We start from the raw sequence: 19,635 nt of genomic DNA, 5'->3' as shown, positions 1-19,635 counted from the left end.
TAGGGCTAAATTAATTTAATTTTACTTTTAACTTTTGTACATTGTATTTTATTGCCCTGTACACCGCCCTGAGTCCTTTGGGAGAAGGGCGGTATAGAAATTCAATAAATAATAATAATAATAATAATAATAATGGCCTACTTTATTTTGTTAAAATCATGCATTGTCAGCCATCTTAATGATAACTTCCTATGTTATTAAGCTGTGTTAGTCTGTTGCAGAAAAAAATGTGCAATGCTCTATTGTCAGGCGCAAAAGACCAGGTCCACACATGAAGATTCAATTAAACTCATTTATTGCTAAAAGCCTAAACACAGGAATCTCCTCAACTAATGTGGGCACCTTCTTAAGACTTAGATAAGGGCCAACAGCATACAAGGAGGGTTGGACATAGTTCTCTTGTGTCCATCTAGGGATTCTAGGCTAATCCCCCTTTTCGCTCCACCTCCATGCTCTGCCATTCCTTCACCTAATCTATCATCTTAAAAGCTAATGAATTTATCATGGTATACACATTCATGGACAGGGTTTAATTATTCTCCTTTGGGAGATAAGTAGAAATAAAAACAAAAACCGTCAGTGACAGCTTAATTATTTAAATATTTGGAAAAGACAACTCAAATGACAACTCAAGAGCAGTCAGAAATGATCTGGGTCTGTTGATTAAGCTAATTGCCAAGCTGTAATTCAACAACTTCACATTCAATTAAAGTTCTTCTGTTCAGAGTACTGGATTTATCAGAATGGCACTTCTGTAGCTGATAGACTCTAATCTTAAGCTTGTCTAATCTAAGCTTATGCTTTCAAATGATTAGATGTTACTCAGATCTCAAAATAAAGCATACCCAATGATCTAATGAGGATTTAGGACTTAGTTCAAGGTAACCCTATAAGAATGATTCTATTTGCCTAGCAATTCAGCTATAAAAGATTGCTTAGTTTCATGTGGATTTTTGAAGGATGGTTAAAACAAATCAATTTAACCATCTTTCAAAAATCCACATGAAATTATGCAATGCATAAACATCAAAGGTGAGGAAAAGTGAGAAGAAGATAATACATTTGTCATTCTTGATCAGCATATCCGAGTCTATATACAATAGCAGTATAGGAAGTCCTTGACTTATGACCACAATTGAGCCCAAAATTTATTTTGCTAAGTGAGACATTTGTTAAGTGAGCTTTGCCCCATTCTATGACCTTTCTTGCCACAGTTGTTAAGTGAATCTTTGCAGGTGTTAAGTGAGTGACACGGTTGTTAAGTGAATCTGGCTTCCCCATGGACTTTGCTTGTCAGAAGGTCGCAAAAGGTGATCACATGACCCCGGGACACTGCAACGGTTGTAAATATGAGTCAGTTGCCAAGTGTCTGAATTTTGATCATGTGACCACGGGGATTCTGCAATGGTACTAAGTGTGAAAAATGGTCGTAAGTTACTTCTTTCAGTGCCGTTGTAATTTCGAACAGTCACCAAATGAATGGTTGTAAGTTGAGCAATACCTGTAAAGCCTTTTGTGACTTCTATTCTAGTTACCTGTCAACTCCAGATATAATCTGCCCTTCTCCACATCTGGATCAATACGTTTTCTATACTTCCACCTTCCTGAAACTAAAGCGGTGAACTATAGAAAACATGCCTATTTGAGCTACTTTAATAGAAGAAGGGGACGACAGAGAATGAGGTGGCTGGATGGAGTCACTGAAGCAGTAGGCGTGAGCTTAAATGGACTCGAGAAGATGGTAGAGGACAGGAAGGCCTGGAGGAACGTTGTCCATGGGGTCGCGATTGGTCGGACACGACTTCGCAACCAACAACAACAAAAACAACAACCACCCTACTTTGGACACATTATGCAAAGACCAAGGTCTCTGGAGAAACCTCTAATGCTGGGAAAGATGAAGTAAAGAGAACAGGACCACCAGCAGCAAGGTGGATGGCTCGAGTTACAGTAATAATAAACCCACGGTTGGGAGACCTGAAAGAGGAGGCGAGGGACAGATGGTCTTGGAGAAAATCTATCCATGAGGTCGGTAAGAGTTGACACTGACTCGATGGCACGTAATCAACCACCATCTTAAATCATTTGCCCTTTCAGGTAAGAATGAATCCATCTCTGTTCAGGAGAGAACTCAATTCTCATTTATTTGGCTTTTGGATGATGATGATGATCATCATCATCATCATCATAAAGTTGAAAGGGACCTTGAAGGTCATCTAGTCCAACCCCCTGCTCAGGCAGAAAACCCAATACCAGGGGTCTTCAATCTTGGCCCTTTTATAACTTGAGAACTTCAACTCCCAGAATTCCTCAGCCAGGCACACTGGCAAAAGAATTTTGGGAGTTGAAGTCCACAAATCATAAAAGGGCCAAGTTTGAAGACCCCTGGCCTATACCATTTCAGACAAATGGCTGTCCAATCTTTTCTTAAAGACTTCCAGTACTGGAGCATTCACAGTTTCTGGAGGCAGGTTGTTCCACTGATTAACTGTTCTAACTGTCAGGAAGTTTCTCCTTAGTTCTAGTTGCTCCTCTCTTTGGTTAGTTTCCATCCACGGATCTTAACTTACTGGAGGCAGCTGTTGCTATATTTTTATTGCTTGGGTTTCAGTATTTATTGCAATTGAACACGTTAAGTTTTAGTTACCGTAGTTTTAATTGGTGTCATAATGGCTTTGGAAAAGCATGGGAACAATGTAAATTAATAACATAAATAAATGCCTGATTACTTTTAGCTGCCTTTTTCCATACATTTATTCCTCCTAGGTTGTTTTGTAATATAGAACAATAAAATGTGCACACAACATTCAGAAAAAGGGGATACTCAACTAGAAATAATGGTACTTTTTCTTTTCCTTTTTATTCTTTTCCAAGTCTTTCAGAAGTGAGCTAATGTTTTAAATGACCTTTCTCCTTTCTCCTGCAATGAAAATCTAACTTCCCTTGATCTCTTTCCATCCAATCAGCAAACATTCAAACTATGGAATATTTATTCCGATCTTCATCTGCATTAATTCATACTAAATCCATTTTGGGAGATTTAAAAGAATTCTTTTGGAGCTCTCTACTCTGAAGATTCTACCATCTGAATTAGAATGAAGAATGGACTGAAGGAAGAAGAACACTTAATTCTCTTTAAAGAAATAAAAATCTTTAGCTACAATTGTCTTGGTCTAAACAATTACTTTTTCATGTTTCCAGACATTGTTGATTCAATTTAGCAGAGATAATTTTCAGATCACTGAGAAATTGTTTATTCCCAAAATGCAGTTATCTCAAAAGTCAAAATTAACTGGCTCCTAGGCTGCCTCAAAGCAGTTACAGAATTGCAATTAAAAAAACAAGCAAAAAAAATCATTCCTTTTCATTTGCACCTTCCTAATATGTTAGTAGCTGTTGTAATTAAAGCAATTGTCCTCAACACACTTTAGATACAGCTTGCTTAGCTCTCGTACAGAAGGAAAATACCAATATTCAATTTATACTGGGTAATGGTGCGAAATCCAAGCTGAGTCTGTGGGCAAGCAGCAAAGGAGCAAGTAAATGAAACTTATAAAAGATAAGCATATGCTTTTTTTAAAGGATAATTAAATAAAATCCAACCTTTTGCCGGTGAGAATTGCTGAGGCATATGAGGATCGGAACAAAGCTCCAATGGAAATTGCAGCTGTTCTTCATTGTCTGTGGAAGCTTGAAATAATAAAGTGGTAGATAAATATTGGTTTTTCCATTAAAATGCAGATGTCCTGAAATCATGGCATCCACAATGGCAAAGAATTAATGTGTACAATCTCAAATGTTTTTTTTTTACCTCTTTGTAGGTTTTTTTCTACAGTTTTAGCTGTTTGCAAAGCCTGGTATTTGTCAAAGGTTATTGCAACAGCCGTAACAGTGACCTGCAATTACAAATATTTGACCGTCAGTTGTTTCTTTTATTTATATATTCCACTTTCATTTTAACTTAAAAATATACATGTGCATACACCAACACACACTCACCTGGGATATATATACATGCACACACATACAACATTTTTGCATACGTGAGCTATATCCCATGCAGTGTCACAATTTTACAATGAAAAAGTTAACGTTCATAATTTGTCTATGAAGATTCTCAATAATCCAGGTCATGGTTGCCATAAAGGTGCTTTTTCAAAAAAGGCAACTAAAACGTTTTCAAAAAGGAAATCAAAACCAAGAAAGTCTAGCTGCCTTTTGGAAAAAGCACCTCTGGGACACTCATACTCTTGTCTCTGATCGTTTCTTCAGATTTAAATCAGAAATCACTATGAGGCTAGGTAGGTTTTTATTTTATTTTTTTATTTTTTATTACATTTATATCCCGCCCTTCTCCGAAGACTCAGGGCGGCTTACAAGCTTAGCAGTAGCCTTCATTCTATGTATATGCCTGCTTATTAGGGCTTTCACACACACCCCAGAGGCATTATTACAAAGTCAGCTTATTGCCCCCAACAATCTGGGTCCTCATTTTACCTACCTCGGAAGGATGGAAGGCTGAGTCAACCTTGAGCCTGGTGGGATGCGAACCTGCACTAATTGCAGGCAGCTGGTGTTACTTAAGGAGGCATTAGCCCACTGCTCCACCAAGGCTCACTGCTCACTGCTCCACCAAGCCCACTGCTCCACCAAGGCTCCACCAAGGTTTCCCCAATACAGATCCACGTTGACCAATGTTACTTTCACACAGTCCTGCCCTGATTCAGGATAATGTAAACCAGTGATGGCGAACCTTTTAGAGACTGAGTGCCCAAACGGCAACCCAAACCCCACTTATGTATCATCGGGTGCCGAGTGGGCGTGGCCCATTGGGTGGGTGTGGCTGCGGTGGGAACGGCAGACTGGGTGGGACTAAAACGTTCAATCCATCAATTCCAACTTTGCAAGATCTTTCCCCCCCCCCCCGCGAGAAGTTGAAATTGATTGATTGATTGAACCTTTTTTTTTTTTTTTTGCAAAGGGCGGTAGAGGCCTAAAGCGAAAAGGTTTTCTAAAACCCAGCTGAAAATCTAGTACTGGGGCGACGGCCTGCATGGCCACAGAAAGGGTTCTGCGTGTCACCTGTGGCACGCGTGCCATAAGTTTGCCACCATGGATGTGCCATAAGTTTGCCACCTTGAGGACCACTCGGAGGCTTCAGCTGGTGCAGAATGCGGCCGCGCGAGTTGTGATGGGGGTTTCCCGATACTCCCATGTAACACCTCTACTCTGCAAGCTGCATTGGCTTCCGGTTGCCCTCCGGGTGAGATTCAAGGTGCTGGTGATGACCTATAAAGCCCTGAATGGCTTGGGTCCGGGATATCTGAGGGAACACCTCCTGCCGGCATCAAGTTCCCTTCGTCCAGTGCGCTCCCACAGGGAGGGTCTTCTCAGGGTGCCGCCGATAAAAGACTGTTGGCGGATAACCCCCAGGGGAAGGGCCTTCTCTGTGGGTGCACCTGCCCTCTGGAACCAGCTGCCCGTGGAGCTTAGGACTGCCCCCGACCTTCGCACATTTCGCCGGGACCTGAAGACCTGGCTCTTTGAGCTCTCCGGCCCAGGCTGAGAATTTTTAACTGGGGTTTTTTAATTTTAGGGATAATTTAATCTTTTTAAATTTGTTTTTAACTTTTGTACTGGCTGTTTTAAATACCCTGTAAACCGCTCTGAGTCCTTCGGGAAAGGGCGATATATAAATCTAATAAAATAAATAAATAAATAAATAAACACTACAGAATGCAAAGAGAGATAAGAACTGGCTTACCTGAATTAATTCATCTTCTGGAAGAGCAACAGTAAAATTGACGTGGCACAGGCAACAAGGGATCATCGAGCGGAGCTTAAAATAAAGGCTCTGTGAAATATAAGAAATGACTAATAACTTCCGTCTTCTTTTGAGGCCACTGGCAACATTTACAAATTTAAGAAGCCATAGAAGCGAGATGACTCTCGGTCAGAAAATTCTATTCAATCAACGGGCATCAGGATGACTTGGTCAGCCATAGACTAGTGAGAATGGCAAGTTAGCAAAGTTAGAAGCCTCCAAACTGTATTCTGCATACATTGTTTTGCTGTTTTCTTTGAAGTTTCTAAATGCGCGGTTAGCTGCCCAGAATGATGAGAATGAGATGGATGACTACAGAGCAAATGCATAAAAAACCAATACAAACCCATTTCTTTGAACCTTCAGATTTCTGCTCAATAAAGCCTTTTACAAAAAAAGATAAATGGAAGTAGCTAAAATTGGTGTCTTGGATCTAAAATGCAAATTTGCTCATGTGTAAAATATACGTGTGTGTATATTTACATGTATGTGTGTGTGTGTGTGTGTGTATGTATGTGCATGTATGTATATACAGTAGTGGCCAAAACTGTGGAAACCTTTTGAGAAAAGTGTACATTTGAGGTTTGATGGCTAACAACGCCACTTTTTTTGGAGTAAGGTAAAGGTAAAGGTTCCCCCGCACATGTGTGCTAGTCGTTTCCGACTCTAGGGGCCGGTGCTCATCTCCGTTTCAAAGCCGAAGAGCCAGCGCTTGTCCGAGGACGTCTCCGTGGTCATGTGGCCGGCATGACTGGACGCCAAAGGCGCACGGAACGCTGTTACCTTCCCACCGTAGTGGTCCCTATTTTTCTACTTGCATTTTTACGTGCTTTCGAACGGCTAGGTTGGCAGAAGCTGGGACGAGTAACAGGCGCTCACTCTGTTACGCGGCACTCGGGATTTGACCTGCCAAACTGCCGACCTTCTGATCGACAAGCTCAGCATCCTAACCCACTGAGCCACTGCGTCTTTGGAGTAGTACCATAAAATTATATGTATACACACACACACACCTTTTGAGAGAGCATCAGATATATTTTTTTAAAATGTGCCAGTGCATTCAGAGAAAAAAGTGACAATAAAGGTTATTTTACCCCTTAACAACCGCTAAAATGTCAGGCACTAATTTCACTGCTTCAATTCACTTGCTAAAAAATTGGATGAAAATCCACTGCTGGCTTTGCCGTTCAGGGACCTCACCGCAACCCACATGGCTTTCAGGGCCATCCAACTGTTCCTTTTTAGAAATGTATCCTCTGGATGTGAGCAAGTTGCCCAGTCAACACAAGCATTCCTTCTGCCCAGCTGCCCATGTCACCTTTTGCCTTTGTGGGTGGCTTTGAGTCATTGCTGCTTTCCTGGAAACTGCCTGGACTTACAGATAGTCCTTCCTTTACAACCGTTGATTTAGCAACCTTCAAAGTTATAAAAGTCACAGGATATAAATTTGGGCACTTGGCATGTAGTTACAATAGTTTGCAATGTTCTGGGAGCATGTGATCACCATTTGCAACCTTTTCTAGCTTGGAGCCTTAACCCCTCTACATCAAGCTGGCTCTCTGTTCATTTCATCATCTCCCCAAACTTCCAGGTTTATTATTATTATTATTATTTATTTTAATTCCATTTATATCCCGCCCTTCTCCGAAGACTCAGGGTGGCTTACAAGCTTAGCAATAGCCTTCATTCTATGTATATGCCTGCTTATTAGGGCTTTCGCCCCCCCCAGCGGCATTATTACAAAGTCAGCTTAATTGCCCCCAACAATCTGGGTCCTCATTTTACCTACCTCGGAAGGATGGAAGGCTGAGTCAACCTTGAGCCTGGTGGGACTCGAACCTGCACTAATTGCAAGCAGCTGGTGTTACTTAAGGAGGCATTAGCCCACTGCTCCACCAAGGCTCTTATTATTAAATAACAACATTCTCTTAAAAAATGTTCCGGTTGCCAGGAACGACAGTTCTAGTTGCACAGTCCCTTCTTATAACTTCTGAAGAATGTTCTTCATAATAAACTTTCAAATCATTTTATGAGTGGAAAGATGTCAACCAGAGTTTGGAGCTGATTCATCTACCTACCTATCCATGCATCTATCTATCTGTCTATCTATCTATCTATCTATCTATCTATCTATCTATCTATCTATCTATCTATCTATCTATCTATCTATCTATCTATCTATCTATCTATCTATCTATCTATCCATCTACCCATCAATTCATGCATCCATCTATCCATCTATCTATCTATCTATGCATCTATGTATCTATCTATCTATCTATCTATCTATCTATCTATCTATCTATCTATCTATCTATCTATCTATCTATCTATCTATATCTATCTATCTATCTATCTATCTATCATCTATCTGTGTGTGGATTAAAATAAAAAAATGCAAGTGGGTAGTTGAGTAGTTGAAGTATGAAGGATAATTTGATGATACCTGTATGGTTACCACATTGTTGACCCCCAGTGTTTATACCAATGCTCAATACACTATGAAAAGTGGAAAATATTGCTTTCATTTCCTTATAACCCACTCCTAAAGTGCTTTTTTTTAAAAAAAAAAAAAACCTGCTCCCAACACATGAACCCAGATTTGTTATACGTAGTTGATTGGTTGAACATGTATAGATCTTTCATAATACATACTCTAAACAAAGAGGTTAGAGAGAAAATGCTGTCCCCATGAAAAAAATGACCCAATTGATGACATTGATTATGCAGCTGGAAAAATTCACAGCTAAGCAAATGGAACTTGAATATGCTTCAACTCCAAATGTATGCAAATAAAAGGTCCCTGGTGTCTGCTTGAGAAGTATGATACTTACTTGTTTTTTATACAGCTGTACAATAACTAATTTCAGAAAGGAAATCCACATGATTTTATCTTATCTGATCTTATCTGGCTTTCAATCAGAGCACTAATCAGTACTATGAACACTGTATCTGTTGAATACATTCTTTTGATTTGGATTTACTTCAGATTAGAAAGTAATTTACAAATGTTCTGGGGTTTGTTTTAGGGATGTAAATTGAAAGAAACTATCCAGAACAATACAATGTTTTAGAATAGATTTTCACTTGATATATTAGTCCTAAAATTTTGGTTTTCCCAAGATTCTTGAAAAATGCTATTCCATAGGGTCTTTGTGATACACAAAACCTAGGATGGGTGACTGTAATATAGTTTGGATTCTACAGTTCTATAACTGTGGTTTTAATTTTTTACCATGAATATTTTTAATGTTTTGGTTTTATTTTGGTCACTGACCAAAAAAACAAAAAAAAAACCCAAACCCAAATGAAAGAGTCACAATTGATTAGAATAAAGCTAACTATAAAATCATACAACAGTATGAGTAAAATTGTAAGTTAAAGGATTTGCAGCGTAAAAATTACTATGAATAGCCACAAGTCTTGCAGCATGTAAAGGATTGCCAAAAATAGTAAATCTAATAAATATGTGGCCATTGACCATGGATAGACTGCAAAGGTTAGCTCATGTTCTTTGGGAAGATAATGCAGTAATAATAAAAAAATCATTTGATTATTATTTTACACAGGATATTTGATGTCATCTATGTAACAGTAATTTATTTAACAGTCATCTGTTTAACAGTAATTTATAACTTACACCAGAAAAGCAAGCAAACACACCTAAAGCAAAGGACTGATTAAACACATAGTTCAAATAACTAGATTAATTCTCTTACTTTTAGTAGATTCTCACAGAGGTCATTAAAGGTCTTGTTGAGAGTTTGGTTTGTGAGGGTAACATTGCTAAGTCTGGAGACTCTTACAGACGTAAACATCTAAAGCAGGAAAACAAGATCATGAATTGCCATTTGTAAGTATAAATAAGACTCTTTATTACTGGCTGAATTACAACTGAGATTGAAAAAGGTATGAGACAAAATACAATATTAATAAAATAATATTCTAGGATCATTTAATGCCAACTATGTAGATGAGATGGAATACATTTCATGCTAATGATTACAATCCTATGCAGAATGGAATGAATAATTTTTGCCAAAATAAATGAAAATAAATGGAGTGTTGTAGATTTACATTCATATAAGAGAAGAGAAAACAGAACTGGGAGCATAACCTGTGGATCAAATGTTAAGATTGGACATCTGTTATAACAAAGCCTTATCGCAAGCTTTAAAAGGTAAAGGTAAAGGTTCCCCCGCACATGCGTGCTAGTCGTTTCTGACTCTAGGGGCCGGTGCTCATCTCCATTTCCAAGCCAAAGAGCCAGCGTTTGTCCGAGGATGTCTCCGTGGTCATGTGGCCGGCATGACTAGACGCCAAAGGTGCACGGAACGCTGTTACCTTCCCACCGGAGTGGTCCCTATTTTTCTACTGCCAACCTAGCAGTGCTTTCGAACTGCTAGGTTGGCAGAAGCTGGGATGAGTAACAGGCGCTCACTCTGTTACGCGGCACTCGGGATTCGACCCGCCAAACTGCCGACCTTCTGATCAACAAGCTCAGCGTCCTAACCCACTGCGCTAATAATCTATAGAAGTAGTTCTTGACTAAGGACCACAATTAAGCCCCAAATTTTTGTTGCTAAGAGAGACATTTGTTCAGGGAGTTTTGTCCCATTTTACGACTTTTCTTGTCACAGTTAAGTGAAACACACTGCAGTTATTAAATTACTAACACGGTTGTTAAGGCAATCTGGCTTCCCCATTGACTTTGCTTGTCAGAAGGTCGGCAAAAGGGGTTCACATGATCCCAGGACACTGCAACCGTCATAGACACAAGTCAGTTGCCAAAACATCCACATTTTGATCACGTGACCATGGGGATGCTGCAACGGTCGTAAGTGTGAAAACCAATCATAAGTCACTTTTTTCAGTGTTGTTGTAACTTTGAATGGTCCCTAAAGGAACAGTTGTTCCTTTACCAGCTGTGGATATGGAACTGGCACACACAGAGAAAACATTCTTAATTGTAGGGCCTCATTTGAGACTATCTTCTCAGAGAAACCTGAGTGGACCTACACTACATTGTTTATGTGGGGGGAAAAAACCAACCCAACATTTTTGATAATGCCGAAAACCAAAATCCAAACGAATTAATATGAAGTGAAAGAAAAGCAGTTTTGCATACTTTATTTATTACTCTGAAAAAATTGATCTGTGCATATTAATACTCTTTTACCTGTATATCGGAAGTCCAGTTGTTTATTCCAGGCATAATTTCTGTGTTGCAGCTGTAAAAGCCTGACAAAGAAGAAATTCGGTTTTTTAAGTATTAAAAAAAGAAGACATAATGGTGTTCTTTCATTTGCTCAGGTTTCCAGCATAGCTGATTTACGAAGCCACTAGGTTTTCTATTTGCATCGTATTTTTTTATTTGAGAAAGATACAATCTAGTAATATTCTAAAGAAATATGCATATATACTTAGGAATGAATGAATCAGTTCAATTTAGTTTGAATATAACATATTCTAGTATACCAAGGCATCAAAAGTGTTTATTAAATGCACAAATCTACAGTAAAGTGACATTCATTACATACAAGCAAAGAACCTTCCATGATTTTGTGCCTCGAGCTTGCAAATTATGTAGCTTTTCTAGTGATCTAGCAATAAATTGACATTTTTTTAATAAAATCAAATCCAAGAAACCTAAAAGTATGACCTCTTCTAATAGAAAAATAATTACATACTGTGAAAAGAGTATTGGCTATTGTCAAACCTTTGGGAGTATTTTAAAACATTATCAGAATTTTTTAAAAAAAATCAACTGTACCTGAGGGTGGAGGAATATCGGTCAACAAAGAGTGAACGTCTTCCATTGCGTCTGTATCATCAATCTGACAGGGGGAAAAAAATTAACTACATATATATAATAATCTGGTCTCTGAAATGTTCTTTATCAAAAGATATTCTGTGCAGAAAGCATATTTAATACACATACCGTATAAAGACATTATCAGGCAACACGAGGAGTCTAACCCATATATCCAGAGTTTTAAAATTAAACACCCGGGGACTTGCTAACAGTTTTAAACATCTTACTATATGAAAATTAAATCTTCAGTATTGGCGAGTTAGTTGTCATTTATTTTTAAAACCTTTTTCAAACTTAAAATTACTGTCAGGCGCAAGGAACCAGGAACGACACCACGAGCCTCTCAGAGATGATACTTTATTGCTTCTCACCTATTTACAAGAATCTCACCAGACTAACCTCACTGTCTTCCAAACAACCAGGCGGGGGCTCCAAGGATTTCAGAAAAGGTCAAATCTCCGTTGCTTCCTTCCCATAGAATCATAGCGGTTGGAAGGACCATGGAGGTCTTCCTAGTTCAACCCCCTGCTCAAAGCAGGTGTCTTATACTATCTCGGCCAAATGGTTGTCCAGTCTATTTTTGAAAACCCCCACTGATGGCACATCCACAACTCCGGCAAGCCAAGCTATTCCACTGATTAATTGTTCTCACTTTGGAAACAACCTCTAGGTTGTATCTCTCTTTAACAAGCTTCCACCCATTATTTTTTGTCCTGCCTTTTGGCGAATAAGTCCTCTTCTCTGTGACAGCCCCAGGTAGAAGACAGCTATCATGCCCCAGCCCGCCCCCCCACTAATTCTTCTGTTGATAGGCTAGACCAGACATGTCAAACACAAGGCCCGGGGGCTGGATCCGGCCCGCGAAGTGGTTTCATGCGGCCCGCGAAGCCATCCTGGAAACAGTGAGGGAACGGCCCCCACTGCCTTGGCCCTGATACCCTCCTTCTGCCAGAGACCCTCAGATCTGTCCCACTCCTGCCCAGGCCCCCATAGGCACCCTTGATGTGAATGATGTAGAGCTGGCCACGCCCACCCAGTAGGCCATACGCACTCTAGCCATGCCCACCCAGTAGGCCACGCCCACCCAGGCCATACCCACCCGGCCCCCTGAGGGCAACCACAATGCTGATGCGGCCCTCAATGAAATTGAGTTTGACACCCCTGGGCTAGACATTCCTAGCTCCCTTAGCCGTCACATGATTTAGCCTCCAGGCCCTTTATCGTCTTTGCCGCATTTCTCTGCACTCTTTCGAGGGTCTCAGCATTATTTTTGAATCATGATGACCAGAAATGGATATAGTACTCCAAGTGCAGGGATACCAAACTAGCCAGCCTCTTAACTTACCCCTACCCTAGTGGCAAGATTCCTCCACACGTGCCGCTTATTTTCAAAAATGCGAAGTGGCTTACAATAATTATTTTTATTATTATTAAATTTTATTTTTATTTATTTTTTTATTTTAATCCCATTTATATCCCGCCCTTCTCCGAAGACTCAGGGCGGCTTACAATTTAAGCACAAACCAATGTGCTTAGCAATAGCCTTCATTCTATGTATATGCCTGCTTATTAGGGCTTTCACACACACACCCCCAAGCGGCATTATTATTGCTAAGCACATTGGTTTGTGCTTAAATTGTAAGCCACCCTGAGTCTTCGGAGAAGGGCGGGATATAAATGGGATTAAAATAAATAAATAAAAAAAAATAAAAAAAATATTACAAAGTCAGCTTAATTGCCCCCAACAATCTGGGTCCTCATTTTACCTACCTCGGAAGGATGGAAGGCTGAGTCAACCTTGAGCCTGGTGGGACTCGAACCTGCACTAATTGCAGGCAGCTGGTGTTACTTAAGGAGGCATTAGCCCACTGCTCCACCAATGCCAGTAGATAGGACAACCATATACCTGATGAACTCCCAAAGTGGCAGACTGGTGCATTTAATATTTTGGTTGAATAAATCTGTCGTAGATTGCCTAGAATTCAGCATGCGGAGTATAGAATTTTGGATTCCTGTACTTTTTTTCATCTCTCTCTCTCTCTCTTTCTCTCTCTCCTCTCTTTCTCTCCCTTTCTTTTCCTTCTATCCCTGTTTTCTCTTCTTTCTCTTCTTTCCTTTCTCTCCCTCTTTCTCTTCTTTTTCTCTTCTCTCTCTCTCTCTCTCTCTCTCTCTCTCTCTCTCTCTCTCTGTCTCACAGTCACATACACGAATTCAGACATGCTATCTGTACAACGCAAGAATATTTTCTTAATTATGAATGACATGGTTCTGTAACCAACAAAAATGACAGAATTTTGTCCTTGCCTTATCAGTCAGGCAGAAGACGAACTCTTCCGAAGGAGAACATACCTCCAACACAAAGGCGTCTTTCTTGCCATGAGAGAGATCCAATTCTGCAATGTCATCAGAGCTTTCAGACTGAGATCTTAGCAACCTGGTCCGGTGTCTCGGTTCTGGAATGGGAGAACCTATAATTTCTTCAGATGTCTCCTACGCAGAACAATAGGGCATTATGTAGGCATCTCACATTGAGTTAAGTCTCACAAAAGAGCTTTAAACATTTAAACTGCTACCACCACAGTTTTCTTCCAACATGAATTAAAAAAAAAAAAGAGAATGAGGGCTCTTAGCTGCTTCTGTGCTGACCAAAGTGAGTAACTCCCCCCCACCTTTAGTCCTCAACCTGTTTAGCTTTTGCAACCCCTTGCTCTCTCCTTATTTTCATAGGGTTCTGTCCCTTAAACATTAATTTTATATTTTCAAGTCAACTACGTTTAACACAAAATGTATTTCATTCGTCATACAGGCAGTCCTCGACTTACAACAGTTCATTTAGTGACCGAAGATACCACAGCACTGAAAATTAAGTGACTTACGAGCATTTTTCCACACCTATGACCGTTGCAGCATCCCCGTGGTCTTGTGATTTACGTTCGGATGCTTGACAACTGGTTCATATTTACAATGGTCCCAGTGTCCCGGGGTCATGTGATCCCCTTTTGGGACTTTTTGACAAGCAAAGTCCATGGGGGAAGCCAGATCCACTTAACAACCGGGTTGCTAATTTAACAACTGCAGCCATTCATCTAACAAATGTTGCAAGAAAGGTTGTAAAGCAGGGCAAAACTCACTTAACAAATGTCCCACTTAGCAACATAGATTCTGGGCTCAATTGTGATCGTAAATCAAGGACTACCTGTATTTAAAGGGATAGGTCAGCGGTCTTCAAACTTGGCAACGTTAAGACTTGTGGACTTCAACTCCCAGAATTCCTCAGCCAGCTGGCTGAGGAATTCTGGGAGTTGAAGTCCACAAGTCTTAACGTTGCCAAGTTTGAAGTCTCTTGGCATAGATGTTTCTGCCTTATGAGAAGCATTTGACTTAGATTGTGACAGTACTTATACAACATTGCTTACCGGAGGGTTAATCTCATACAGCTCTTTATTCCTGGCGATTGTGTCATTGATTTTCTTCTGCACATGAGATATATGCTGTTCATAAGTGGCGTCACTGGGAGTTTTTCCGGCAATCTGAATACCACCAGGAGTAGGTAAAGCAGCCAGATAAACCCCTGTAGCAGACTTTTAAAAAAGTATACCGGTAAGAAAATAGGGCATTGTGGGAACACGGTCTAAGTATTACACCTTCCTCATATACGTAGGTATAAAAATGTAAGGGTTTAAAATGTGCTGTTGACTGTATATCTGGATCAGAATTTCTCAAACTTAGCAACCTGAAGACGTGTGGTCTTCAACATATTTAGAAATTTCCAAGTAAAAACAAAACTAGATACAATTTCTTTTTCTATAATGATGTCTGCACATTTTAAAAACTCTTGAGATTGAGAAACATTGATTTAGACCAGGGGGGTCTTCAAACTTGACAACTTTAAGACTCGCGGACTTCAACTCCCAGAATTCCTCAGCCAGCTCCAAACTTGGCAATTTTAAGACTTGTGGACTTCAAGCTCCCAGAATTCCTCAGCTAACTGTGCTGTGCTGGCTGGGGAATTCTGGGAGTTGAAGTCCCACAGGTCTTAAAGTTGTCAAGGGTTTGGAGAACCCTGATCTAGATTATGCAGCCTAATAAATATGTGTGGATGGGATTGTGTAAGCAAGTCAGATTTTTCTTCAGAAAATAAACAAGTGGGAAATTGCAGGTCAAAATGCAGATTAAAAGAAGAGTTAAGAAGCATCGAGGGATATGTCAGTGTGACAATGAAGCTTTTTCAAAGAGTTATAAACCTGAACATGCAGAAATCTTGGGAATTGCAGCTCAAGGATTACCTTTGTGTATTTTACGTCAAACACAAAAGGCACCATTAGATGCTGCAGATATAACCCTACAAAAATCAGTGATGAGGGATAACATCTGACCTCTAAAGAGATCTTCATTAGTAGCCTTTATTGTGTTAGAAAACTTTAAAGTGGACTGAAACACGAGAAAGTGGATTCCAGCTGCTGTTCATTAACTTTAGAATAGGTACTATTGTAAGACTTTCCATTTTGAAATCTTCATGGTTTATTTTAAAAAGCATAAGGCCTGTTTCTTTCTTACAACTTTTTTTAAATGACTAAACCGACAAATCTTGACATTCTGGGTTTTTAAGACATGTAAAACCATCCTATTTTATTCAATGCTTAAGTATTTTTCCGGGATGCAAAATTGGAGGGAAATGACGCTAGAGCAGGGGTCTTCAAACTTGGCGCTTTTATGACTTGTGGACTTCAACTCCCAGAATTCCTCAGCCAGCGTGCCTGGCTGAGAAATTCTGGGAATTGAAGTCCACAAGTCATAAAAGCACCAAGTTTGAAGATCCCTGCGCTGGAGGAGTGGAAAACAATCAAAATCTTTAAAACACAAATGGAAAACTTACTGCCAGACCCATCAACATCGTTTCTCCCACCGTGATCTGTATTCGTAGGCCAAAGAGGGCGTTCATCCCTCTCAGCTTCAGCTTATTCATCAACTGAGTGTGCACTTCGTACTCCATAAATGGCAGCAGATTACTGATGCAGGTTGCGTTGGCTTCGGCTTGGGCTTTCTTTTTCAGCCGGCACAGCCTGTTGGGGAGTGAAACCATAAATTTCAAGGCACGTGGCCTTAAGGAATCAGATTCATAGGGCTAGACGGAACCTTGGAGGTCTTCTAGTCCAAACCCCATGCCCAAGGTGGGAGTCTTTATACTATCCTGGTTGTTCAGTCTTTTCTTGAAGACCTCCAGTGATGGAGCATCCACAACTGCAAGAGGCAAGCTGTTCCATTGGTTAACTGGGCAAGACATTCCACTGATTGTTCTGTCAGAAAATTTCTGATTTCTAGGTTGGCTCTCTCCTTCCATCAATTGCTTCTTGCTCTGCCCTGAAATGCTTTGGAGAATCAGTTGACCACTTCGTCTCTGGGGCAGCTCCTCAAATATTGGAATATTAGGCTGTTCGCTGTCAGAAAATTCCTTCTTAAGTTTCAGGCACGATCTCCCTCTGATGAACTTCCACCCATTGTTTCTTGTTCTGCCCTCAGGTGCTTTGGAGAATAAATTGACCCCCTTCTTCCCTGTGACAGACCTTCAAGTATTGGAAGGCTGCGATCCTGTCTCCCCAAAACCTTCTCTTCATTAGGCTAAATATACCTCATTGCCTTAGATATTCATTGTATGATTTAGCATCCAGACCCCTTATTGTCTTCTGGATGATGCGTCCAGCCCGCGGGCCAGCACCCCTGCCCTAGGCTTTTTGTAGCATTTACACAGCGTGTTAGGAATATGTCTATTGCCTAACTGCTTTGGTTGGCAATATATAAACCAAGACTGTATGGTTGCAGTTAAAGCTGTAATGTATACCTTTAATAGTGAATGCACTGCGCTATATTTTCTGCTGATTGGTCAGCAATGTCCCTAATGGCCATAAGAGGGAGCTAGAGACACGGCTTCTCTCTCTGTTACAATTCATGTCACTCTGCTATTGATTACTGTTTGTCATGGTTTGTGGTTTGTTTTGCTACTGTATGCAGAACCTGAAGAACTGTGATTAACGTGTTTTGACTTACTGCCTGGTAAGACGACTCTGTAGTGGATAATCCTTGGACTGTTGCTATCGGCTATAATTTAAGCAGTGCTTTTTTTGTAAAAGAAAAAGGTGCCGGAACTGACACATGTCATACAACCTGCCTTGCCTACCCTACAAGGTTCCATCCAAAAAAGGTGCCGGAACTCTGTTCTGAGCGTTCTATGACAAAAAAGCCCTGAATTTAAGTATCTGTGTATGACCTGGACTGTGCTATTACTTTATCCTACAAGTAAACTCTTTACACAACTCGGTGTATCTGTGTGGTTGCTGTGCACAATTCATTACTCTCACAATCCTGTTTCTCCATGCAAACTCTTGGTTTTTTTTAAGAGTAGCTTTGCACATCCTTTTCAGAGCAAATGGCATTTTAAATAGAAAAACCACAATGAACTGAATTGTTAGTTGGCAGAAGAGTGTGAACCTTGGCCAAGGCTCTTCTACTAAGAAGCACTGCCATATTCAGTGGGATCGCTTTCCTCCAAATCTACTTCGCTACTAAAGAGTGGGCCAGGAAGAGCAGATTGCTTATCTGTGCACAAAACATCTTCCCTGAAGTAGAGCCAGTTTGGTCTAGTGCAGGGGTCTTCAAACGTGGCCCTTTTATGACTTGTGGACTTCGACTCCCAGAATTCTTCAGCCAGGCACGCTAGTTGAGGAATTCTGGGAGTTGAAGTCCACAAGTCATAAAAGGGCCAAGTTTGAAGACCCCTGGTCTTGTGGTTAAGGCACCAGGCTAGAACCAGGGTGATTGTGAATTCTAGTCCTTCCTTAGCCATGAAAGCTGGCTGGCTGACTTTGCAGAATTCACCAGAGACTGTGAGTTCTGATCCTCTTGGCCATGAAGGCAGGCAGGCTGGCTGGCTGACTTTGAACCAATCACCAGGAGACTGTGAGTTCTAGTCCCACCTTAGGCATGAAAGCCGGCTGGGTGATCTTGGGCCAATCCCAGGAGACTGAATTCTAATCCCGTTTTAGGCATGAAACCTTGGGCCAATCACCAGAAGACTGTGAGTTCTAGTCTTGCCTTAGGAATTAAAGCCAGCTGGGCGACCTTGGACCAGTCACTCTCTCTCAGCCCAATTCACCTCACAGGGTTGTTGTTGTGGAGGAGGAGGAGGAGGAAGGTGGATGTTTGTCACCTGGAGTTACTTGTAGAAATAATTAAAAGGCAGAATATAAGTACTAATATATCTACTATGAAAATATGTCTCTTCTTCCTGTATTCCTTCCTGTGGAGTACCTGGCTTGGATGAGGCATCCTTTTCCAAATACTACTGCGTCCATAGGCAAGTCTATCGTCGTGAAAAGAACGTCGGGCACTTTCTGCTTCCTGCAGCTGCAGCAGAAAGCAAGGCGGGCCGGGAATGGCATGTTGAGCTCATCATAGGGGATGTGGCAGAAGCCACAACCAAGAGGTAAGGATTCTTCTAGCCTAGGAGATAAAATGGCGAGCAGTCTAAAATTACCATTCAGACACCGACTTTCTAAACAAGGTTGGTCACTTGAAATGGTGGTTCACACACATATCAGCCTATACGTGGCTTATACCAGGGGTAGTCAACCTTGGCTCTTTTATGACTGGTGGACTTCAACTCCCAGAATTCCTGAGCCAGCATGGCTCAGCTTGGAAACCTCTCCCTTTCCCCTCAGCGTGGCTGGCTCAGGAATTCTGGGAGTTGAAGTCCACGAGTCATAAAAGAGCCAAGGTTGCCTACCCCTGGCTTATAGAGCTATCCCATACAGGTAGTCCTCAACTTATGACCACTTGTTTGGTGACGGTTCAAAGTTACAACGGAACTGAAAGAAGTGGCCTTTGACCTGGTCCTCACACTTAAAGCCATGATAGCATCCTCGAGGTAATGTGATCAAAATTTGAGCGGTTGGGAATCGGCACGTACTTAAAGTTGCGGCACCCCAGCGTCACGTGACTG

General features: G+C 40.8%; 1 protein-coding gene across 11 annotated transcripts in view; it reads right to left on the bottom strand.

Moving 5' to 3' along the window:
• The window catches only part of C2CD5 (C2 calcium dependent domain containing 5), a 92,272-nt gene that overhangs the window by 13,776 nt on the left and 58,861 nt on the right, over window positions 1-19,635 (bottom strand). For 10 of the 11 annotated variants that reach the window (XM_081330564.1, XM_081330557.1, XM_081330565.1 and 7 more), the window contains 10 exons: window positions 18,945-19,136; window positions 16,516-16,702; window positions 15,056-15,220; window positions 13,989-14,129; window positions 11,598-11,661; window positions 11,004-11,065; window positions 9,544-9,642; window positions 5,765-5,854; window positions 3,812-3,896; window positions 3,604-3,690 (listed from right to left, as the gene is read on the bottom strand). In XM_081330564.1, coding sequence (XP_081186690.1) covers window positions 3,604-3,690; window positions 3,812-3,896; window positions 5,765-5,854; window positions 9,544-9,642; window positions 11,004-11,065; window positions 11,598-11,661; window positions 13,989-14,129; window positions 15,056-15,220; window positions 16,516-16,702; window positions 18,945-19,136 — 1,172 coding nt within the window. Of the gene's footprint in view, window positions 1-3,603; window positions 3,691-3,730; window positions 3,897-5,764; window positions 5,855-9,543; window positions 9,643-11,003; window positions 11,066-11,597; window positions 11,662-13,988; window positions 14,130-15,055; window positions 15,221-16,515; window positions 16,703-18,944; window positions 19,137-19,635 lie in introns of those variants that run through there. The other variant, XM_081330561.1, reaches the window with a different exon arrangement.

This window comes from Vipera berus (assembly GCF_964194415.1).
Source record: "Vipera berus genome assembly, chromosome: 6".
Classification (NCBI taxonomy): domain Eukaryota; kingdom Metazoa; phylum Chordata; class Lepidosauria; order Squamata; family Viperidae; genus Vipera; species Vipera berus.
The sequence above is the reverse complement of the archived record's forward strand: the minus strand, read 5'-3'. Positions and strand labels throughout refer to the sequence as shown.